Genomic DNA, 23,775 nt, shown 5'->3' on the forward strand with positions numbered 1-23,775 from the left:
AGTAATTAGCACACAGGTATATGCCTAACAGTGGAAAAACCAATACAAAATACATAGAATAATTAGCACAAATATATGACTTTCCTAAGGTTACTGTTAAAACCCAGGACTGTCCTCTGTGGGGCACACTGGCACACCAGACACTACCCCCATCACCAGGGACAAAGCCCCAGGGCGGCCGCCCTCCCACCCCACAGAGACAGCTACGTTTTAAGTTAAGAAATTCTCACAGGACAAAATTAGAAGACATGAAAATTTTATTTTCAAAAGAATGTATTTTACATAAATCTACAACAGAATTCAAATGTAGAAAAAATAAACTATATTCAGGGATACAGCGCTCAGCACAGCACACCCCTCCCCGGAGTGGGCCACCCCCCAGAACAAGACTGAAGGAGGCTGGCCGCCCCCAGGACCCCCACAGCAGGGCAGCCGCAGGCTGGCACGCGGAGCTCCCCGTGTCTGTCACAACAGACTGCAAATGTGAGGCGCCCAGACCCTGAGCGTCAAAGACAAACACCAACCCATTTTCACTGTGGCAACTCACTTCTTAGCGCAGGTCACTCATCCGTATACCTCATCAGAAACAGAAGGGCAAGGGAAACCACAGGACATACATCTCCAGATGCCTCGGATAATCCCCTCCTCACCTCTGCCACTGGAGGACCCCCAGGAGAGCCCACCTGACAACCCCCCCTTCCTCCCTGGGCCGGTGCAACCAAAAACCTGCAGGATTCACCCAGGACTCCAGGCCCTGAGAGAGGCAGAGCTGGCTGGGCTCCCCCAGGACTCCAGGCCCTGAGAGAGGAAGAGTTGGCTGGGCTCCGGGGCCAGGGCCCTCTGTAGACCCAGGACCCAAGCTGGCTTCCCGGAGCATCACAGCCCACCCCACCCCGAAGCCCTGCCCCGTGGGACAGACCCAGGCGCCTGTGCCCTCGGCCACCCTGCTCTGCCCTGTGTGTTGCAGCCCTCACCACAACGGTCTCCACAGAGCTCAGGTTTCAGCCTCGCTCCCCAGAGGCGCCCGCTTGGCCTCCACTGTAAACCGCTGTGCAGGTGAGCACCAGGAAGTCGCACCGCCAGGAGCACAGACGGGTGGGCGGACGAGTGAGGGTTCCGGCAAGGACAGTGAGGCTTGCGCTTAGCACCCAACCCCTTGAGGATGCCGAAGGGCAGCGCTGGCCCTGCAGCCCTCATAGGGCGCATCAGTCCCACTGGCATCTGACCTGGAGTGAAGGACTCAGGGAGCCTTCCCATGCCACGGGCATCCCCCACATCCCAAAGGGAGCCCATCAGGAGCTTGGCTCCTTTGCAACTAAGCACCTCCCCACCCCCGCTCCTCCCCAGCAACACTTAACAGTGAACCTAGAGAGGAAGGCGTCTTCGGAGAGCAGGCGCGGGCAGCCTCAGCACCTCCTTTCCGAAGAAACCTTCCGCCCTCTTGCCCCAGGGGAGCCTTTCTCCAAGAAAGCCACATGGAGACGAGCTTCACAAGGACTCACTTGCCACAACCGTTCACAAAACCCCACCTTTTATTACAGTCTGTGGTGCTGCTTGTTGCAGGGACACTGAGACAAACAGGAGCGTCGTGCGCGATGACTGTGCTGTTGACATGTGGTCCACAAGCTCCCAAGACACAAACGGCTCTTTACACGGAAAACAACCACACAGTGCTGTTTTCCAGAAAGACAAAAATACACTAGCAACGGCTACTGGCGGGAATGGAGGAGTCAGGGCCCTAGGCCAAAGGGGAGGCCAGCTGGCAGGGCCACGGTGGCGGTGACGGCGTGCACTGGGTCATGGAATATCAAAAAGATACAGAACGTTTACTGAAAAAACACAACGCATGTTAAATTGAACTTCACCCTTTTGTAATAAAAAATTAAAAATTTTTGTTGACTCTGAACACAATAGACTAGGAACTCTTCCCTAGACAGTGTTAGAATTGGCAAGAAATGTCACCAGCAACTTTTAGAACTTTCCGGTGGTCCACACCTTCCGCTCGGCCAAATCATCTTCAAAGAGGAGGCTCAAATCAGGCCCTGTCCTGACCCCCAGGCGCAGACCCTGGGGACCACCTCCAAGACACCATGTTTCTTGCCAATCCGGGTCAACTTCCCGACAGTCTCTCGCGGGCAGGAGCAAAGGGACTTAGCAGTCACTCTTCCACAGTTTAATTGTTTTGTCATTTTCTAGCGCAGCAGAGGCAATGATGTTTTCTGTTGGGTGACAAGCTGTTGAGATCACAACATCTGAAAACAAAGACACAGTCAGAAATAGAGCCATCCCTATGCCCTGGGCGCCATCCCAGACTGAGCTCCACCTCTCCCCAGAAACGCTGGTAGCTTCTGCACACCACCCGGGAGGTCTCAGGACAAGCACCTGCTGCCCCCCCTTGACACAGGAAGCCCAGGGGAGGGGAGCGAGGGGACAGCAGCTGGTACCAGGGCGACACAGCTGGTTGGGGGGCAGAGGCAGGAGGCCGCAGGGAGTGTCAGCCCTGCTTGCAGACCAGGAGCCCCACATGCCCCCACTAGCAGCGGCTCGGCACCCACAGGGAGGAGCGTGGCAGCAGGACTGGCTCAGAGGCCAGTGTGCACAAGGACCCCAGTCAGACCCCTCACGGTCCTCAGTCCTTTATCGACAATGTCCCTCTTTTACTCCGACCCTGAGCCGCCCACTCCCACCGCCTCCCACCAATGCTGAGCCTCAGAGCGCTCCACAGGGCTGGCTCTGTCACAGCGAGGACAAGTCCACCACCCGAGCAGGGCGGTCAGATCTAACAGGCTGGTGCAAGGTCGGCCGCATCAAAGTGTTTACAACTTCTACATAAACCAAAGGAACCCCAGAACGCCGGCGAGGACCCGGAGGAAGGCCCAGGCCCGCCGTGGAGCATGAGTGCTGACCCCAGGCTGGGTGAAGCTGCTCACACGGAGGGAGAAGCAGCACCTCCCCCGATTCCACAAGGGCTTGCCCCCCATGCTCTCATTGGCCCCATGAGCCATGGAAATGCAGGGCCAGAGGGTGAGTAAGCAGTGGTGGCTGCAGAGGCCAGCCAGGACCCAGGGAGGGGGCAACCCCAGGTCGCTTGGGAACCAGCACCACTAGGCCTGCATGCAGCTGGGGTCTCTCTGGGAGAGGGAACAGGTATCCGAAAGGAGCCAGAGCCTCCAGGATGGGGCAGCGATGACCTCACTGTCCCCGGCCCAGGAAACAGAGCTCGCCGTGAAGTGGGACACGCTACACCCACCTAAAGTCCCACAGCCACACACACCTTCCGGACCAGAATACCTGGCAGAACAGGAAGAAACAGGGTTCAAGACAGGAGCCCTGGGTCCGAGTCGGCAGCACAGTGACCAGCTCCATACCTTGAGCAAGGGCTCTTAGCAGCGGCTCCTCAACGGGGAAGGCTGAGGAGGGAAGGGGAAGACGACGGCACCCTACGGGCAGACCACGCTTCACCTACAGGAACTGTCCTCACATCAACAGGCAGCCAGTGGCTGCGGGAGCACAGGCTCTCACCTGTGTGGCCTTGTAGTTTCTGTACAATCTCTTTCGTCTGAAGGTTCCAGATGTAAACAAGGTTATCCTCTGAGCCAGACACAATCCACTAAGTAACAACAAGCAGGGAAAACAGGGCAAGGAAAAGCAGGTCAGCGCTGGTGCACGTGGGAAGGGCAGAATCTCCAGTTATGCCCTGCCCCACGCCCACCCCGCTGGTGGCTGCCTGGCTGAACTCAACCAAAAAGCCCTGCCTGCCCTGCAGCCAGGCCTGAGGCTTTCTCTCCCAGTGGGGACAGGCCCGCCTGCTCTACCCCAGCACTGGCCTCGCTCAAAGAAGCCAGGCACCTGCCTGCCCCAGGAGAGGCTTCCAGGCTGGAAGATGCCTCTCAGGTCACCCTTTCCTGAGTCTGTGTGTCACACACATGCTGCCTGAGAGTCACCCCGGTCTAAGCAGCATCAAGACCAGTGTGGGTGGGCGGGAAAACACACTCCCCTCCCTGCTGGGGTGGGGGGATGACAGCCTCGGAGCCAGCGCACCCACCCAGGGACACCCTGAGCCACGGAGCTCCACCTGTCGGGTCCCAACCCCCTCGGAAGGCATCGGCCAAGCACTGCCAGCAGAGCCCAGCAACAGGCTGCCTGCCTCCGTTAAAGCTGGACCTAGAAACAGACGGGACAAGGTGTCCCCAGTACTTGGCGCAGCGCACTTTGGTTGAAACGGAAATTCATTTTGTGGGCACCGAAAAGCGTCTGAGTGTAAAGCAACCTGTAACAGGTGTGACCTCTCGGGAGAGTAAGCTGGGAACGCGTGAGACGCTTCAAGGCTGTTAAGACTCACCTTCCCGCCAGTAACAGAGAAATTAGCAAATATGCAGTATTTCTCATTCTTGTGGCCAGTGTACGTCTTCAGGCACTGAAACAGGAGGGGACAGGCTGGTCACAGAGTCATGGATCCCCTTGATTTTGTATAATTCTACGTTCTAAGCAAGGCATTTCACCACTGACTACACTTATTTCTGAAAAGTACAAAACCCACACAATGGAAGATTTAACTTGCAGACTGCCGCCCTACAAATACCCAGGTTTCTCAGGAATCCGCACCAAACCCAGCGGAAATGGCTCTCTGAGCTCCTCTCCTTTGTCATCAGCGGGGCCACTCTGTCCCCACCAGAGGCCACGACCCAGGGACGGCGCACACCGGGGGCCCAAGCCTGCGGGAGCTCACCTTCCCCTTGCTGTAGTCCCAGAGCTTCAGAGTGCTGCAAGACAGAGAGAGGGGTGAGGCGGCACGTCTGGAGGCGTCCTTCTGTCCCCACGCCCAACTCTGCAGCCACTACGTCACGGCCACCATCAGCGCCAGGTGCAAAAGCCAGCGGGGATGCAACCCCCTTCCCCATCAGGGTGAGGGCCCCTCCGGCTCAGAGTCCAGTGACTTGGCGTTGGGGAGCAACAGTGTGAGAGCCGCAAGTATTTGCAGTTCCAAGAGAGACTTTAACAGTAAGCTGACGGGTGTTATCGTCCCTGACTCAGGTCATCCTCAAAAGGGTGAGGAAGTCCTCTTGGTTCTGGAAACGTCCAGAACAGGTTTTACCACCCAATCACACAGCCCTCAGAGAATCGGGGCCCAGACTCGGACCCACAGGGCTGAGGCTGCACGCATGGGAAAGCTGGAGCTTAGAGAACAGTCCAGGAGGGCGGCGGCTTTGTGAGAGGTAAAACCAAGGTCCTCAGAGGTCAGGACCAGAACGGGCCTTGGAGGACCCCAGACCACCTACTCCTTCATGCAGGATGGTTAGGCCTGCCCCGGCCACAGTCGCTCAACCAGAAAACCGACCCTAAATCCTCCTTTAGTAGGACCTGAGGTTCAGCCTCAGGAAGGGATGGGCAGGGGCCTGCCCTCCGACCTAACAGGCCACTGCCCAGAAGCCAAAGCTCCAGCAGGAGTCTGGGTCCCGTGCCAAGCCCACAACATGCTCTCCGAGGCTCACGCTGGCGAGCAGGTGGCTCTGGCTGGGGAGGCCACACGCCCGCCCCCATGGTCCCACGCAGTACTCACTTGTCCAGCGTGGCAGCCAGGATGTATTTGCCGTTCGGGGAGAACTTCACGAAAGACACTGGGGGGTTGTCGTCATCTGCAATAAAAACGGACAGGTGACACGGGGTGGGCGCTGACACTGGGCAGGGACAGGAGGTGGGACCCAGTCCCCGTCCCCCACGTGCGACATCTGAGTGAGGTCGGCCACCACCACCACCAGTGCCAGCACCACCACCCCTCGGTGCCCCGAAGGGTGGCCTAGCCACGCACACCAGCCGTGAGCATGTTCTTGACACCTCAAGCCCATGGCCCCGGGGGCCCCTTGACACCAGGACTTTAGGAATACAGGCCTCCTCGGGCACCGGGCAGTGGGCATTCTCAGGAATCACCTGCCTCACAGGGGATGGATGAGGTTGGCGAACGCCCAACTCAACAGAGGGACTCCACCAGCAGCAAAGAGAGCTGGGGAAGTCACCTTGGAAATTCGCCTTTAAGAATTTATCGACGCAAGGGGCATTCACGCCCACAGAACCCATCTGCTTGTTGTCACACCCACAGCTAATGCCCCAGGCCTATCAGCTGGACCCTGCACCCCTGGGGGCAGAGTAGAGCCACGTTTTCTCACACAGCTGAAAGAGTCAAGGCTCCCAGAAGCTGTCGATGTACAGGTCAGAGTTTTCAGGACATGACAACCCCACAACCCACACAACCGGAGAAAGGCGTTTCCCCTCACCTGAGTGAGGAGGTGGGAATCTCAAGGAAGGTGTGTCCTGGTGCAGGCCCCACCCCTAGGCCCCATCAGGGACCCCCCTCCCCACCACCAACGAGCATGTGCACGCGCTGGTGTGTCCCGAGCACCGGGAAGGACGCGGCCCTCAGCATTACCACCACGGGGACGCCTGGCCTCGCCAGGCACCTGGCGTCTCCGCTCCCTCAGCCCGGTCACACACACTGAAAAGGCACGGGAGACTCTGTGAGGCCACGCAGGCCCTCCCTCAGGGGCACACGACATCACATGGCCAGGCAGGCCGAGGCCACAGTGAGGGCCGGGGGCCAGGCTCCCTTAACACAGCTAAGGGCAAACGTGTCTGCATGCCTAACCCAGGCTGCCTGGGCAGAGCTCACAGAGAAGGCAGGCATCAGCCGACCTGTCTCAGTGAAGTCCAGAAAGGCCTAACTCACTAGACCTGAGGAGATGCTGACAGAAAAACTGCTAAGCAGCGACCCCTCCGTCCCCACCCTGGGCTCAGGGGTGCCCAAAACCACCTGTGCCCAGGCTGGAATCCCGGTCCCTGCACCTGCTTGCTGTGGAGCTTTGGGCTAGTGAATGAGCCTCTCTGCAGGATGAGAACAACACCCCTCCTCGCAGGTGGCTGTAAGGGTTACGTGCGCTCACACAACAGTGGCACACACAGCTGAGCACAGGTGGCCCGTTCAGGGGACACCAACGACGGTGTGATCTCGCTCAGGAGGGATGCATGGCAAAAGGCTGGCCCCACAAGGCAGGAAGCTACATAGACTGCTGTGGCAAGGAGACTCACGCTGAAGCCCAGGCCTCCAGAGTCTCAGAGGTGAGTGTACCGGGGATGAGGCCTTCAAAGAGGCAACAGAGTGAAAATGAGGCCCCAGGGTGGTGTCCTTACGAGAGGACATTTGGACACACGGAGGCACCAGGGACACCAGTGTGAAGCCAGGGTAAGGCAGCGCCTACAAGCCAGGAAGAGGCCTCCTCGATCCTGACTGCAGCCTCCTGGACTGCGGGGAAACACATTCCTGCCACTGAAAGCCTCCCAGTCTGTGGGGCTTGGTGTCAGCTGGGCCAGCAGGCTATGACAGACTAGGGGGAAGAAGAGCACCAACGGGGTGCCTCCCCACACAGGGGGTCCACCCCCCATCTTCACCACCCAGCTCCCTCTTTAAGGTGTGCCCCATCCCACACATCTAACCTAGGCTTCTTCACACTCCCCGGATGAAAACCCTTCTGCTCCTTTCTGCAGGCTCTGCAAGGGGTGGCTGGGAACCCCGGGCCGTCACAGACCCTCAGGCCACACCCTGCCTGGCACCTGGCCTTCCCATCCAGGCCACGCCATGACCCTCCTTCCTCTCCTCCCGCCGAGGCATGAAGACCTCGGGCCTGTCCTCCATGCCCCCAGCGCACCTCCATCCACCTCGGCAGCACCCCCAGCAGATAGGCAGGTGCTCAGCCTGTCTACTCAAGGAATGATCCAAGAGGCTGGCACGACAGCAGGGGCCCGAAGCCAGGAGGCGATGGGGGTGCCCAGAGGACGCTAGTGAGCAGAGGACCGAGTGAGGCCCGATAGCACAGGCCGAGGAGCCCCAAACTGGCCCAAGAGAAGAAAGACCATGGCAGGAAAACTTCACCAGAAGGAGCACCAGAGCCAGCAGGCGGTCGGAAGGAGCTGGCGGAACGGTCAGACAAGGAGGAAGGTTCCTCCTACAGGGGCAGACCCAGGGCAGAGGAGGAAGGAGGAGCTGGTGAAGAACAGGGGCAGGGACCCAGCAGGGGAGGCCCTCCCCACAGACCCAGCCTCCACGCAGAGCCACACTCACCGATGAGCGTCTTCAGGCACTGGCCCGAGGCGGTGTCCCAGATGCGACTTCGAAGCAAAGAGAACAAAAAAGTGTAAGCAGACAAGTTATGATCTCACGCAGGCTGCTGGGAATCAGACCTAAGTTTTAGGACTAGCATGCTTCCCCCCCGCTTTTTTTTTGAGATGGAGTCTCGCTCTGTCGCCCAGGCTGGAGTGCAGTGGAGCAATCTCGGCTCACTGCAAGCTCCGCCTCCTGGGTTCACACGATTCTCCTGCCTCAGCCTCCCGAGTAGCTGGGACTACAAGCGTCCGCCACCACGCCTGGCTAATTTTTTGTATTTTTAATAGAGATGGGGTGTCACCATGTCAGCCAGGATGGTCTCGATCTCCTGACCTCGTGATCCACCTGCCTCGGCCTCCCAAAGTGTTGGGATTACAGGTGTGAGCCACCACGCTTGGCCTTCCCTATCCTTTTTTAAAAGTTATGCTTCACCCGTTTAACAGTCATTCTCTTATATTCTAGGGACAAAGACTAAACACTGTCCATACAAACATCAACAGTTCACACACGCTACACACGCACAGACCATGTGTGGGGTACCCCTGGATCTCTCCTACACAAGCTGTGGTTTACCCCCAACACAGAGGGGGAAGCCTGCTGCTCTCTCCACTCTCCCTGGCCAAGGAGAGGGACAGCGGCAGCCCAGGCTTCTTGCAGGCGTCTGCCCACACTCACGCAAACACATGCAAGTAATGAGAGGGCTTCTTTCAAAACAAAAATTTAAGAGTATTGTAAGCAGTCTTCTGGACTATTCCCAGAACGGACGAGCCAGGCATTTACATTATTCCAATTTCGGGGTTTCTGTGATTTCCGCCAATACAGACGCATTCTGTAAGCAGAGCCCACTGTGTTAGCACCCACAATTCTACTGCACAGATGCCAGCAGCAGAGCACAGGCTCAGGGCAGACGTGGACAAGCCATTCCCAAGCACGAGATCCCATGGCCACCATGCACGGCCCCTCCCATCTCTCACCATGGAGAAGCCGCCTCTGGGAAAGCCCCAGGAGCTCTCTCCTCTGCACACCCACCTCCTGTTCTGCCCACACTTCGATAATCCAGGGACGAGACCACACTGGACCTGAAGTGAAGTCACTTCACCTAGGGTTTTAAAACCCAGAAGCAGCAACTCTCCTCCCAACTCTGCATCTTCTCAATTCTCTCAGCAACAGCTCCCTCCTGCTGCCCCATGGATCTTAAATGCACATCCTCTAGCTCCGCAATCACTGCGGGAGGGCCTCTCCGGAGCCGCCTCATCTCCTAAGCCTCAAGACCTAACCCCGTGTGTCCTTTCAGTTCCGTTTCTCATTTCCTGCATAGGTCCTGCTCCTTCTTGCTAGCCGCATTCCTAAACATCTTAGCATTTTTGTCACAGTTAAAATGGAAACATTTTTCCCATCTTCTAACTGGCAATTCCCAGTAGAGAGAAAAACAGTCAACGTTCAAGCACTGATGGCACTAAATGCGAGATCACACCACGTAGCCAGCAGAGCTGGAGGTTCCAGGCCCAGACTCCAGAGCTGACACAGGGTCTGGGTCCTGCGCTGACCAACTGAGAGACCGTGGTACGTGTCCCTGCCTGAAAAGCAAGGCTGACAGTACCCACGTCACAGGGTTAAATGGGTATCTGAAAAGCAGTGTTGGTGGCATTTAAATATTTGAAAACGTGCAAATAAATCTACAAAGATGTATATCTCTATCCAACTTTCATAGGACTATTTTTTCATTTTCTTACACTAACTAGAAACTCCCAACAATGCTGAGTAACACGGGAAACATGCACACCTGTCCCACTTCGGATTTTCACAGAAATAGTTTTAGCGTGTCACCACATGTGAAAATTATTAGTGACCAGCAGGTAGTCAACAATACTGCTCTATCTCGCTAAAGGGTTGGCTGCTGGGTATTATCAATCAGGCGCCTTTCTGACCTCTACTGATTAATCACTGGGACATTTAACGCCTTTAATCTGTCGGCAGAATTAGATCACAGGTTTCCTGATGTTTACGTGATAATCCTTTCATTATTCAATGATGAATGTTGAATTACTTGGCTGTGGGAATTCCTTTCTGTGCACCGTAAGCTCAGGAGGCTGCTACTTCCTCTGGAATCCTGGCATCAACCTTCACCAGTGAGTTGCCCTCTGTGGTTTTCCTCTGGGACCAGCAATCAAGGCTCAGGTAGCAAGGTCATGCTAAATCCAAAAAAATGAAACAGGGAGCTCCCTCCCGTCTGTGGTCTGTTCACTATTTAACTGGATTCAGGTATAAAGTCACAGGGAATGATGTTCTTTTTAGGCCTTCGATCCCCTTTTCCAGTCTCTTCAGCAGTGACTGGTCCCTCAAGGTGCCATGCCCGGGGCTCCTTTAGGAGCTGTAGCCGAGCTCGCTGCCGGAGCCGAGGCACTGCTCAGCCTGGACGGAGTCTTCTGACTACCGCTTCCTCCCCCTGCAGTGCTTCCATCCACTGCCTAGTTCTCATCTTGCTTATTTTGCTTTTTCCATTATGGGGCTTAAAAGGTTTTCATTACCAGCCTCATCGAAGAACACACCTTATATCATCAACGGTCTCGTTTGTTTCCCATTTCCCTCCTCATTTCCCTGGTGTACTTTTTCTGATTTTTTTAGAAAGTTCTTAGAGCTGGGTCCATGAGTAATTCTGAGACTGTCCCGTGCTCACTTCTGTTGGTCACACACACACAGAGGCGCCGGGACGGTGGCACCAGAGGCCCTGGAAGCTCCACGCTCCCCCATAGCTCACCCTGTGCACCCCTTCCCTCTGGCTGTTCCTGAATTGTATCCTTTATAAGCTGGTAAACGGTCAAGTGTAAACAATGGCTCTAACCGTGGACACTACTGGCCAATGTTGGGCTCCAGATGACCTAATTTTTGCCACAGCACATTCCAGTGACCTCAGCCCCAAACGCCATCACAGTGCTGCAACTGCATCTTGAACCTCGCGAGGCGATGGCCCGGAAGTGTGTGCTGTAGAGCCCATGGGAGGCTGGGCCGGTGGTCGGGTGCAACTCGACTACGACCCTCTCCCACCAGACCCGTCTACTCAAAACCGACGGGGGGTCATGCATGGCAGCTACAGACTGTGACCCCTGGGGATATCCATGCCAAAAGTCACTGGGGAGTCAGACCAGGAAACAGATTTCAAGTGTGCGTGTCCATCTGAGGGCTCCCTGCAGGAAGTCCTAGTAAGATCTTCAATTCCGCCAGTGGCTGCCACTGCCCCCCTCCTCCCTAGTGACCAATCTGAACAAGTTATGATGCTGTCCACCCCACACCCAAAACACAACCCAAACACTCCACTCCCCGCACTCGCTTCCATCAGACATTTCGCTGAGTTAGCTGTACTTCTCCACTGCCCTTGTGTCTCCCGAGGAGTGCTGGACACAGATTGCCAAGTCCCAGCACTACAAACGTCTGCTGAGACTTAGGTGGGCTTTCCGCAGGAGACCGTCACTCTTCCTCCTGCCCTTCTCTACGCTGCCATCTGCTCGGGCTCGCCTGCCCGGCAAGGACATCTTCCCAGGCACGCAGCCTCGCCACCTGTGCTGCCAACCCTGAAACTGCACTGCGTATCTGTTAACACGTCGGCAGGGTGGCCAGCAGAGAAGCTTCGGAAGTTAAGGACTTGGGTCTTTCGTCACTGCTGTACTCCCAGATGCAGGAACGGTGCAAGGGCTGGCTCTTAGTAAGTACTCATTGCTTAATGAAGTAAAATATTTTCACTTACCAGAGACCATCATAGCTACTTGAAACTATCAAGGATCCATCACGATTAAAATGAACCTAAGAATTAAGGAAAGGGAGAAGAGACAAAAACTTAACTTTCGAGTCATGGACATGACTGCTGCTTACCTGATCTTTTTTTGTTTGTTTTCAGAAAGAGTCTCCCTCTGTCACCCAGGTTGGAGCACGATCTCAGCTCACTGCAACCTCCGCCTCCCGGGTTCAAGTGATCCCCGTGCCTCAGCCTCCTGAGTAGCTGGGATTACAGGCACACTCCACCACGCCCAGCTAATTTTTGTATTTTTTTTTTTTTAGTAGAGACGGGGTTTCATCATGTTGGCCAGCCTGGTCTTGAACTCCTGACCTCAAGTGATCCACCCGCCTTGGCCTCCCAAACTGCTGGGATTACAGGCGTGAGCCACCGCGCCCACCCTTTTTCTTTTCTTTTTGATACGGAGTCTCGCTCAGTCGCCCAGGCTGTAGTGCAGTGGCGCGATCTCGGCTCACTGCAAGCTCTGCCTCCTGGGTTCACGCCATTCTCCTGCCTCAGCCTCCCAAGTAGCTGGGACCACAGGCGCCTGCCGCCACGCCCGGCTAATTTTTTGCATTTTTAGTAGAGACGGGGTTTCACCGTGTTAGCCAGGATGGTCTCATCTCCTGACCTCGTGATCCGCCCGCCTTGGCCTCCCAAAGTGCTGGGATTACAGGCGTGAGCCACCGCGCCCAGCCTTTTTTTTTTTTCTTAATAAGAGAAACAGGGTCTCCCTATCTTGCCCAGACTGGTCTCGAACTCCTGAGCTCACATGATCCTCCCACCTTGGTCTTCTAAAGTGCTAGGAGTACAGGCATGAGCCACTGCACCCAGACAAGGATAAGCCTTCTCACAAGCAAACAGCACCTTTGGAAACTGTATTGTCTCAGGCTATGGGTGCTGATACATTTCCTGGGTGAAGTCAAGTCACACAAGGAAGCCATGGTTTAATGATTTGGGGATAGGACTGAGGCTGCCTGCTTCTACTGTCTAGACTGGAATTTCCCAGCCTTGGCACTACTGACATTTTAGACCAGACTCTTCCGGGGGGAAAGGGGTGGTGCTGCCCCTGTGCAGTGGCAAAACCTTTTCTTTTGCTCACTAGATGCCTATAGTTGTGACAACCAAAAATGTCTCCAGACATTGCCATGTGTCCCCAGAGGCAAAGCCACATGTATACGGCAGACTGCAAGGCCCCATCCCCAGGGCTTCGGATTTGACCAGTCCAGGTGGGGGAGTCCAAGAACGTAAATTTCGAACAGGTCCCCGGGGCATGCTGCCTGCTGCCGCACGCCCGGAGAAGTGCTAGGCTAGACTCTTCGAGAGCCTGCCAGCCACATGTGTAATTTTAATTCTTCTAGAAGCTACATTAGAAAAGCTTAAAAGACAAGTGAAATTACTTTGATAACATGTAACCCAATGTATCTAAAATATTATTTCAATGCAATCAACACAAAAAGTTATTACAAGACACTTTTTTTGTGTGCCAGGTCTCTGAAATCTGCAGGTACCTCACACAGCCCTGAGCTCTGGGCCATCAAGTGGCTGGCAGCCTCCATGCTGGGCATGCTGGGTGCTGCGGCCCTAGATGTTCTCCAGCAGACCCAGAGGGGTGAGTACCTGTTTCTGCTCTGACAGGGTGCTCTCACGGTGCCAGCTGCCTAACCGTAACCATCTGGCCGGCAGCCTCTCAAAGTAGTTTTCTAACTCACAGGGATCCATCTAACACATTCGTCCCTGCCTTTAATGTGCAAAAAAAGTCTTTTCTTGAGACCATTACGATGGATGGTAACAAGACAAAACAAGTCCCCAAAACTCACAAGGCCAACTCCATGCTTTGCTTTGTTCAGCCACTTAACCACATTCAAATACTATCCACTGGCAAACATGGCCCAGCTCTGCCATTCCATCCACATTCAGGTGCAAGGGGCAATACAGCCCATCCTGTGCATTCTAGCAGAAGGCTGCCAGAAGAGTTAAGTGCTAGGAAGTAGATAAGAGAGGCCGGACACAGTGGCTCACGCCTGTAATTCCAGCATTTTGGGAAATCAAGGTGGGTGGAACACTTGAGGCCAGGAGGTCGAGACCAGCCTGGCCAACATGGTGAAACCCTGGCTCTACAAAAAAATACAAAACTTAACCAGGTGTGGTGGCGTGAACCTGTAGTCCCAGCTACTCAGGGGGGCTGAGGCAGGAGAATCACTTGAATCCAGGAGGTGGAGGTTGCGGTGAGCCAAGATCGCGCCACTGCACTCCAGCCTGGGCAACAGAGTGAGACCCTGTGCCCAAAAATCAAAAAAAAAAAAAGACCCAGCACTTTGGGAGGCCGAGGTGGGCAGATCACGAGGTCAGGAGACCAAGACCATCCCGGCTAACACGGTGACACCCTGTCTCTACAAAAACTACAAAAAAAGTAGCCAGGCGTGGTGGGGGACGCCTGTAGTCCCAGTTACTCGGGAGGCTGAGGCAGGAGAATGGCGTGAACCCGGAAGGTGGAGCTGAGATCACACCACTGCACTCCAGCCTGGGCAACAGAGCAAGATTCCGTCTCAATCAATAAATAAATACGTAAGTAAGTAAGTAAGTAAATATTAAAACAAAAAGGAAACAGATAAGGCAATCAGCCAGAACCCAGCAGGGGATGGCAAGGCCCCTAGCCAAGGTGCACTCCAAGTGCTCTGTGGAGTCCACCTGGGGAACACAAGCAGTAGCAGAAGCTCCAGGGCAGGAAAAACACAGGTCCCAGGTGCACCAAGGGCGCGAGGGCTGTGGCTGACGGCGGTCGGCAGCAGCCCTCTGCCGAGGAGCCCTGGCCAGAGAGGGCAAACCCTGGCCAGAGACGGGACAGGGATGGGAGGTAGGAAGCTGGGGGCCACGTGCCTCAATATCTCTAAAGCTCCAAAAAGTACCTGTCAAAAAGCTAAATACATATCCTGACTACTGCATTTCCCCTCCAAAGCCATCCTGCACAGACTGCCACAGATGCAAACAGGATGTTCGCTGCACTCCTTTTTGTTCAAGTGAGAATTACACATAAGCACCCACTGAGAGGACTGGCAGAGTCCCCACTCACACAGCAGGCCCACACCAGCAGTCCAAGGGCATAGATGTGCGCAGACATCAAAGGTGCCCCAGGCCAGACACGGTGGCTCCCGCCTGTAATCCCAGCACTTTGGGAGGACCAGGCGGGTGGATCACTTGAGGTCAGGAGATCGAGACCAGCCTGGCCAACGTGGTGAAACCCTGTCTCTACTAAAAATACAAAAATTAGTCAGTCGTGGTAGTGGGCACCTGTAATCCCAGCTATTCGGGAGCTGAGGCAGGAGAATCGCTTGAACCCAGGAGGCAGAGGTTGCGGTGAGCCAAGATCGCACCACTGCACTCCAGCCTGGGCAACAGAGTGAGACTCCATCTCAAAAAAAAAAACAAAACCCCCACAAACCTCTCTGCAGTGGAGATGGCTACAGAGCAGCAGCTGTGGTGCAGTACCAGTTATTTAAAGGAGAGCAGTGAGCTACGCTGGAAAAGACGCACCTAAAACAGCAAAGTAGAAGACCACAGAGGGACCGACTCCACCTCCCGGCAGCCAACCCCAGGGGCGACTCAGGGAGTTCATTTTCTACTTCCTACATTTGCTCACCTTTGTAGTTTTTTTTTTTTTTTCCAAGACATGGGGTCTCACTCTGTCACCCAGGCTGGAGTGCAGTGGTACCATCCTGCTCACCAGAGCCTCGAACTCCTGAGCCCAAGCAATCCTCCCACCCTGTCCTCCCAAGTAGCTGGGACCACACGTGCACACCATCACGCCTGGCTAATTTTTTGCTTTTTGTATATAGACAGCGTTGTCCAGGCTGGTCTCAAACTCCTGGTCTCATGGGATCCTCCTGTCTCAGCCGCCCAAAATGCTGGAATTACAGGTGGGAGCCATGGCACCCAACCTGTTTTTGTTTTTGTTTTTTTATGAGCAAACTACTTTTGTAGGAAAAAGACTTTTAAAATCCTGCCTATCACCTGCGAGTCCCACCTACGCTATCTTTGGCCTCTAGGATGCTCACAGAATTCTTTCTCCCAACTCGAAGGCCACCAGCGAACCCCTTTCTCAGGTTACTTCACAAGTGTTCATTTGTCAGCCCAGTCTGAAAGTCAGCTCTGCTGTGACCCAAGGTACCCTGGAGGGCAGGGGACTGGCACCAAGGGGCTGGGCCCGCGAGCACACAGCCACAAGCACAGGGCCATGTGATGCCATCCCCACAGCAAACAGCCTCCCTGCAGCGGTGACACTGGGCCTGCGAGGGCCTTGTGGCCCGGTTATGTGTGGGGCTCAGACCTGGCAGCCCCGCCCTGGCCTGACACACTACCCATCCAGTCAGTACCAGGGCTTCGCCTGCCATCTCACTCGGGCAAAGCCTTGCAAGGGTAAAAATGCTTAAACCCATTCACCACCAAGACGACAGAAAGTGAAAGCAACACTGGCAGGCAGCATGGGACAAACGCTGCATCCACCTTTCCTTCCACTTCTCAACGAAGGGCAGGCTTGGCCGAGAAACTGCCTCATGCACTTTGTTAACAAAAGAACCTTCTGGCCACTCTGAAATGGAGCGGTTTGTGATACTGCGTAGTTTAACTCTCGGCCATTTGTTCTTGTTTTCTTCTTTTTAGACGGAGTTTTGCTCTTGTTGCCCAGGCTGGAGTGCAGTGGCACGATCTCGGCTCACTGCAACCTCTGCCTCCCAGGTTCAAGGGATTCTCCTGCCTCAGTCTCCCTGGGAGCTGGGATTACAGGCGCCCACCACCACCCTCAGCTAATTTTCGTAGTTTTAGTAGAGACGGGGTTTCACCATGTTGGCCAGGCTGGTCTCAAACTTCTGACCTCAAGTGATCCACCCACCTTGGCCTCCTAAAGTGCTGAGATTACAGGCATGAGCCACCATGCTCGGCCTCTCGGTCATTTGTTTTGCACAGCGGCACAGCAACAGCAAAATGGCAGGACGTGTTCCTGTGCAAAGCCTGTTCTCCAGAGAGCTCCAGCTTCCAACGGTTCCCACCAGGACTGGGCCATCCCCGCCCAGAGCTAACTCCACTCAAAACTCACACTTCACCTACACTCCCACTCCCAGCACCCTTCTCAGCCTGGCCGCCCTTCCTGTCCCATGCATCAGTTCAGGGTACACTACCCTCTGAACGCCTGTGGCCACTGCCCACCCCCCACCCAGCCTGCACGAAAGGCCCCTTGGTGCTCACCACAGGGCACCCCACTGATACCTCACCACCCCCTTGCCATCCCTCTACTGCACACAGGACTCATCTCTCAGGTCCCAGCCTCCAACCTGATTGCTCTAGACTGTGGCATGACAGCAGGAATCAGCTAGGCACAGGCAATGTCCAGACTTACGCCCCTCAGGGAGACAGCTGGCCACATCCAGCGTCAGAGGCACGTAGTGCCGGACACCACCCCGTCTGTGTCAGCAGGACTTACAGCCGAGACTGGATCTGAGTGAGCTGGCAAAGTCTTGAGGCACTTCCCTGTTTTCACATCCCATATCCTCACACTTTCATCAAACTGAACACAAAAGAAGAAATGACAGTGATTTTACAGGAAGAAGGGGCAAACCTCCCCAGAACCCAAGACGTGCCACCAGTCCATCCTCCCCACAAACAGCACAGAAAGGACTCGGGCCCCACCTGCCTTCTCCACAGTGGCTATAAGCAAATTCAACAGCCTTCCCAACATCCAACACCACCTCCCCCAGGGAAGACACCCCGGCCACACTCACGGATCCTGAGACAATAAGGTTGGACTGGGGATTGAAGTTACAGCAGAAGACATAATTACTGTGTCCCTTCAGCGTTTTCAAACACTTTCCCTAAAACAGAGTATCATTAGTATTATTCCAGTGCTTATTTCCCCAGACATAAGCGTCGGATCACATTCATCAATGCCCGACAGCTCAGAGCATGCCTGATGCCCCGCCAGTGACTGGCTGTTCCCCGAAGTCAACTCGACCTCCCCCACCCGCCCCCGCCCTGTGCCCCTGCAGCCAGTCTTCCCTGGAGAGGAGCACTGACGGAGCAGTCAACTCAGTCCCCCCACCACCCGCCCTGTGCCCCACTGCCGGTCTCCCCTGGAGAGGAGCGCTGAGTGTTGCTTACCGAGCTCACGTCCCATATCTTCAAGGTTTTGTCATCTGAGGCGGAAACAAGAAGGTTAGAATCTGACGACCAGGCTACATCGGATATTCCCTTGGGGAGAAAAAACAGGGTCAGTAACTTGCCAGGACAAAGTAGGACCAGTTAGCAAAAGGTCAAAATCCCAAACATCCCCATTGCCCTCAGGAAATCTTCTCACTAGCCTTAACCTTACAAAAGACACAGGGCCCTGGAGGAAAACAGCAGGCTTTCCGCAGCTCTGCCAGCCTCACAGACACTCCTCCGTGGAAGTCAAATGTATTTGCGTTAAAAGTTCAAGATGCAAATAACTCTAAAAAAACAACAGGGAAACTTAAACCTGAACCCACAGCTCTCGAAGCAGCCCTGACCCCTTGATCACTAGAGCCACCCTGTTCAACAGTCAACGTCACCGCACAGGGCTGAAACCTACCAGCTTGTGGCCAGATATGGTTTTCTCAAATTTCCCATCATACGCGCCCCAAATTTTAATGAGTTTATCAGCGGCTGAAAGAAAACAAAAGGATCTGAGGCTAAGAGCAGGACACAGTTGTCCAGTCATCCAGAATCCAAAGTCTGGGCTTTTCCCACATGAGCCCCAGATGATCAGCATGAACCACATGGCTCAGAACCCATTCGGCACGGCCACGTCCCCGAGAGGACCAGTCCCCTTCCCCTCCCTCCAAGGGCCCACGGGCAACTTCTTCTATTTCTTTTTTCGTTTTTTTGAGACGGAGTCTCGCTCTGTCACCCAGGCTGGAGTGCAGTGGCCGGATCTCGGCTCACTGCAACCTCCAACCTTCCGGGTTCAAGTGATTCTCCTGCCTCAGCCTCCCAAGTAGCTGGGACTACAGGCATGTGCCCCCATGCCGGGCTAATTTTTTTGTGTATTTTTAGTAGAGACGGGGTTTCACCATGTTGGCCAGGCTGCTCTCGAACTCCTGACCCTGTGATCCACCCGCCTCAGCCTCCCAAAGTGCTGAGATTACAGGTGTGAGCCACCGTGCCCGGCCCCCACGGGCAATTTCAATCGGCGCTAAGGTCACAGTTCTAGGAGGAGACACGCCCACCGGCTACAGCCCCCCAGCAGTAGGTGAGGAAGCAAGCCACCCCCTCGCTGGTTTGTTGTCTGCAGCTCAGCCCGCCTTTCCCAGCAGCTAAGGACCTCAGTGCTACGTACATGAACTTGCCAGCCACTCTCCATTTGGGCTGAATTTCACAGAGGACACTGCTTTGGTGTGGCCAGCAAGGGTGAACTTTAGAGCATAGTTTGGCTTCACGGGCGTAGGCTGCGGGAGAGACCAGTTAGCAAAAAGTGACCACCACTGTGCGTTCCACTTGTGACCAGTTTGGATTGTGACTCCACCATTTAATTTCAGCTCAGATCTTTCGAGCTCCAAATCCACATGCCCAGTGCCTTCCACCAATCCCTATGTAGACGTCACCTTTCAAGTGGAACACATCTGAATCTGAGCGCACTACTTCCCCACAAGACCTCTTCTGTCGTCCTTTCAAGTGGAACACATCTGAATCTGAGCGCACTACTTCCCCACAAGACCTCTTCTGTCGTCCCCAAACTCAGTACCAACAGCACCAGCCAAGCCAGAAACATCTGAGGCCCCCTCAAGGTATCACCCCACCTCAAATCCTGCGACAACACAGGAGGCCCCCACCAGCTCCGGCCTTGGTCCAGCGTCCCACTGCCCCCACCCCAAACACACCCGAGGCCCTGCTCCCTTTGCTAAAGGTCTACAGGAGGGCTTTCAGATCTGCCTGTGCCTCAGGATCGCAGTCAGGGTGGGGGCAACTATGGAGAGATGTTTTCTGGGTCCTAGAGACTCTCACAATCAGGACCAAGAATCTGTTCCCTCCTCCAGGTGACAGACTGGGGATCCCTGACACAGGAGGTAACAAGCATTCATTAGGTATGTGGTCAGTAAATCAAAATTAGCAGTGACATTTAACTGAGTAGGGAAGACTAGGCTTATGAGCTTGAAATGTTTCCAAGAATCTCTAGCGTCTTTTCCCCCGGAAGGCGCCCAAGGAGCCCCTGGGCACACACCTTGCTCTGAGTGGCGGACGACGAAGGGGTTGGCTGTGCTCTGGCAGCCTCGGTCTCCGGCTTCTTCTCCTCCGTTGCCATGGCTCTGATGCTGGCCGCACAGGGAACGCGGACGGAGGGACCTGGGGACAGAGGTAGTCTGCTGAGCGAGATGCAGAACAGGGAGCCAAGAAACAAACCATATTTTAAAAAATTGATTTCCAGGAAAAAGGATGAAAAGAAAAACATTGGAGTACCATATCGAGCCCTGCAGCAAACAAACCATTCCGAATCGGGGACCCTATTAATGACCCTAAGTCCTTGCTAACACTTTCCAGCTGCTCCGCTGACACCCCTGTGCTCACCCCTTTTGTAATCATAATGAAAGACCTACCCTCAAGGGCGCTTCTTATTTTGTTACCCAGAAGTCTGCAGGAATGCAGCAGTTTGTGCAAACCAAATGCAATTTTCTTCAGAGAGTCCTGGACACATTAAAAAAAGAACGGCAAAAGGTTTCCTGACAGAAAGCTAACACGCCAAATGGCAGAAGACTGAGCCTCAGAGTGTAGAAGTTTGGCAGCACATCCAAATCCTAAAATGCACCCCAAGTGATGCAATCACGTTCACAGACATGTTTGAAAACACAGGCACAGGCACCCAGTGGTCTACGCCTCATGGGTGGGCTCCAGTGCCTCCATGCACAGGCTGCAGGCGTGTGCATGCTCTGCCTGCTGGAACTTCCACATCCTGCCTTCGGGAAAAGCAGCCTCAAGTCCACCAACGATATTCTACGAGCAAGACTCACACGGCAGGGGAATGAAAAAAGACTGCAGTTCAATGGATTTCACCTTGACAGTGAAAATGACCCCAAATCTGTAGAGTAAGCAGCTAGTTTCCTCTACCATGGGAATAGATTCATTACTTGAATACGTCTCATAAAAGCACAACAGGTTACTCAGAAAGGAGGGACAGCATTATTAAAAGGGAAAGCCACTGAGACAAGCTTGCAAATACCACTGGCCATCGGAATCTTGGAAGCTAGCACTACCATCCATCTAATGAGTTTACACACTGGAAATTCTAGCTTGGAGCTTTCAACTGAAATCTTGCACAGGCTGCTTGTAACACTAACGCAAAATGGAAGGCATCAAAAAGCACGTCTCAAAGTCTTCATCCAAGAGGAAGGCAGAGAAATTACAACACCCACTTTGCAGAGAACAGGTGTGGCCACCGCTCCATTTCACCTGCAGCAAAGAGTTCCTGAGGAAAGACGGATCGCGCTGCATCTACGGCCGAGTGTACCGTACAAGAATGGGGAAGGGGGGGGCAGGCCCTCTAGCACTGCCCAGGGGACAAAGTGCCAGTACAAAACCTGTCCTCAGTAAATGCCAGCTACGTGGTGTTTGTCATCAGTGCAACCTGGCCATGCCAGTTTAACCCAACTGCTGCCTTTTCCTTGGCAGGCTGGATGAATACAAGGAGAGAGAGGAACTAAGGAAATCCAGGCAAAAAGCTGCAAAGTCCACTGCAAATGTCCTAGCGTGAGACAGCCAGGCCAGGGCAAAAGCTGAGTGAAGTGTGGCCATGCCCTACCCAAGTGAAACACCAGAGGAACAGAAGGCGAAACAGGCAGCTCAGAGGGCCGAGCAGCTCTGGTCAGCATCAACTCACCTAGGTGAGGCTAGACACCTGGAAACACCCTCAGGTGAGGAACAACAGGTAGGCGGTCTTACAAAAAAGGTGCCCAGCCCCTCCCAGCTCAAGCCCAACCTGCCCAACCCTTTGGGCTCAAAAAACATGAACATTTAAAAGAAACAAACAAAACCTTAACTTGACTTTTAAGAATACAGTGGCCGGGCGTGGTGGCTGACGCCTGTAATCTCAGCACTTTGGGAGGCCAAGGCAGGAGGCGGGCAGATCCCGAGGCCAGGAAATCAAGACCAGCCTGGCCAACATGGAGAAACCCCGTCCCAACTAAAAATACAAAAATTAGTCGGTGTGGTGGCGGGTCCCTGTAATCCCAGCTACTTGGGAAGGCTGAGGCAGGAGAATCACTTGAAACCGGAAGGCAGAGATAGCAGGGAACCAAGATTGCACCACTGCATTCCAGCCTAGGCCAAAGAGTGAAAAATTCCATGATGGTGGTGGTGGTGGTGGTGGTGGTGGTGGTAGGGGGAGAGATGCAATTTCTTGACCCAACACACCTGCCAAGTTTCTACCTCAGTAGTGGCATCTAGGCTTGGCATTTTCTTTTTTCTTTTTTTTTTTTTTTTTTTAAAGACAGAGTCCAAAGAGTCCAGCTGCACAATCTCGGTTCACTATAACCTCCACCTTCCGGGTTCAAGTAATTCTTGTGCCTCAGCCTTCCGTGTAGCTGGAATTACAGGCGCGTACCACTACACCCGGCTACTTTTTTGTATTTTTAGTAGAGATGGGGGTTTCGCCATGTTGCCCAGGCTGGTCTCGAACTCCTGACCTCAGGCAATCCGCCCGCCTCAGCCTCCCAAAGTGCTAGTACTACAGGCGTGAGCCACCGCGCCGGGCCAAGGCTTGGAATTTTCATGAACAACCAGGTGTCTCTGTGGAACAATCATTTTGAGGGAATAGGAAGGTTGGAGACTTGATACTGAGGAAAGGGGGAGGGCCAAGGTTACAGGCACGGTGATGAGGAGGTGGCCTCTAGACCAATTGCTGCCTGGCTCCACCTAGCATCCACTGCTTTTCATCCAGGTAAGTCTGACCACCTGAAGTCCAGCAACCAAACCTCAGTATGCCCTTCTGGACTGCATGCCACAGGCTGATTCCTGAGTCCCTCAGTCCCTGAGATCCAGCCAGGAATCTGCCTGTGGCATGCAGTCAGGAGAGCACACTGTGTGCAAAGACAAGAATTAATCTGCATCTTCAACACCAGCCAGGTGGCCAGCCCAACAGAGGTGGGAACCCGGCTCTACCTCTCTGAGATCCTGGACAGGCTCCCGCCTGGGTCCTTCGCTTACCTGTCTTCCCCACCGGCTAGCACAGCACCTGCCCAGATCACAGATTAAACCAGCATTTGAGGAGATGGGTAAACGGACCTGGGTGAGTGGAAACTTGCAAGCGAGACAGCAGGGAGTGTCGTTAGAGATAAATAACAGGCCGACCTCAGTTTGGTCCCAGAACGTAACCGCTCAAAATGGCTCTCGCAGACCGGCCAGGACAGGTCCGCGGCCCCGCGCGAGGAGGCACGGTGGGCCCCCCGTTCAGGACCGAGGACCCGCACCCCAGGATCCCACCTAGCGAGCTGCAGTTTGGCTGCCTCGGGTTGGGGTGAGCGGCGGGAGCGGGCTGGGGGCGTTTCTACGAGGAGGGGAAGCGCACCACGTCCAGGGACTGAGTGGCTTGGTGGGTCTGGGGTCCTTCCTTGAAGACACAGAGGAGGGAGAGGGGCGATGTGAGGCCGGGCACGCCGCCTGCGGGAAAGAGGCCCCAGTGCCGGCGCTCTGGCCTTGTCAGCGGCCCGCCGGGGAAGCGGAGGTGGGGGCGCGAGTGGGGGCAGACGGGGTGGCGGGGCCTACGCGCGCGACAGTCCACCGAGGGGCCAGGGCGGGGGTCCCGGGCGGGGCCGCTGCAGCTGGAGCAGCGCCCGGGGCTGGGCCTGGCCCGAGGCCC

At 54.8% G+C, this 23,775-nt stretch overlaps 1 protein-coding gene across 3 annotated transcripts in view; it reads right to left on the minus strand.

Moving 5' to 3' along the window:
• Positions 1-239: 239 nt before the first annotated feature.
• Positions 240-23,775, minus strand: part of WDR5 (WD repeat domain 5) — a 24,785-nt gene continuing 1,249 nt past the window's right edge. Inside the window, exons 1-14 of one of the 3 annotated variants that reach the window (XM_017848899.1) lie at positions 23,485-23,647; positions 20,149-20,270; positions 19,267-19,375; positions 18,520-18,593; positions 18,072-18,161; positions 17,696-17,785; positions 17,398-17,481; positions 11,895-11,950; positions 8,111-8,157; positions 5,561-5,636; positions 4,730-4,763; positions 4,343-4,417; positions 3,523-3,610; positions 240-2,252 (exon numbers count right to left, since the gene is read on the minus strand). In XM_017848899.1, coding sequence (XP_017704388.1) covers positions 2,152-2,252; positions 3,523-3,610; positions 4,343-4,417; positions 4,730-4,763; positions 5,561-5,636; positions 8,111-8,157; positions 11,895-11,950; positions 17,398-17,481; positions 17,696-17,785; positions 18,072-18,161; positions 18,520-18,593; positions 19,267-19,375; positions 20,149-20,229 — 1,005 coding nt within the window. In that variant the 5' untranslated portion in view covers positions 20,230-20,270; positions 23,485-23,647 and the 3' untranslated portion in view covers positions 240-2,151. Of the gene's footprint in view, positions 2,253-3,522; positions 3,611-4,342; positions 4,418-4,729; positions 4,764-5,560; positions 5,637-8,110; positions 8,158-11,894; positions 11,951-17,397; positions 17,482-17,695; positions 17,786-18,071; positions 18,162-18,519; positions 18,594-19,266; positions 19,376-20,148; positions 20,271-23,123; positions 23,648-23,775 lie in introns of those variants that run through there. The other 2 variants (XM_017848890.1, XM_017848895.1) reach the window with 2 other exon arrangements.

The sequence above is a fragment of the Rhinopithecus bieti genome, unplaced genomic scaffold (genome assembly GCF_001698545.2).
Source record: "Rhinopithecus bieti isolate Rb0 unplaced genomic scaffold, ASM169854v2 scaffold_2205, whole genome shotgun sequence".
NCBI classification, from domain to species: domain Eukaryota; kingdom Metazoa; phylum Chordata; class Mammalia; order Primates; family Cercopithecidae; genus Rhinopithecus; species Rhinopithecus bieti.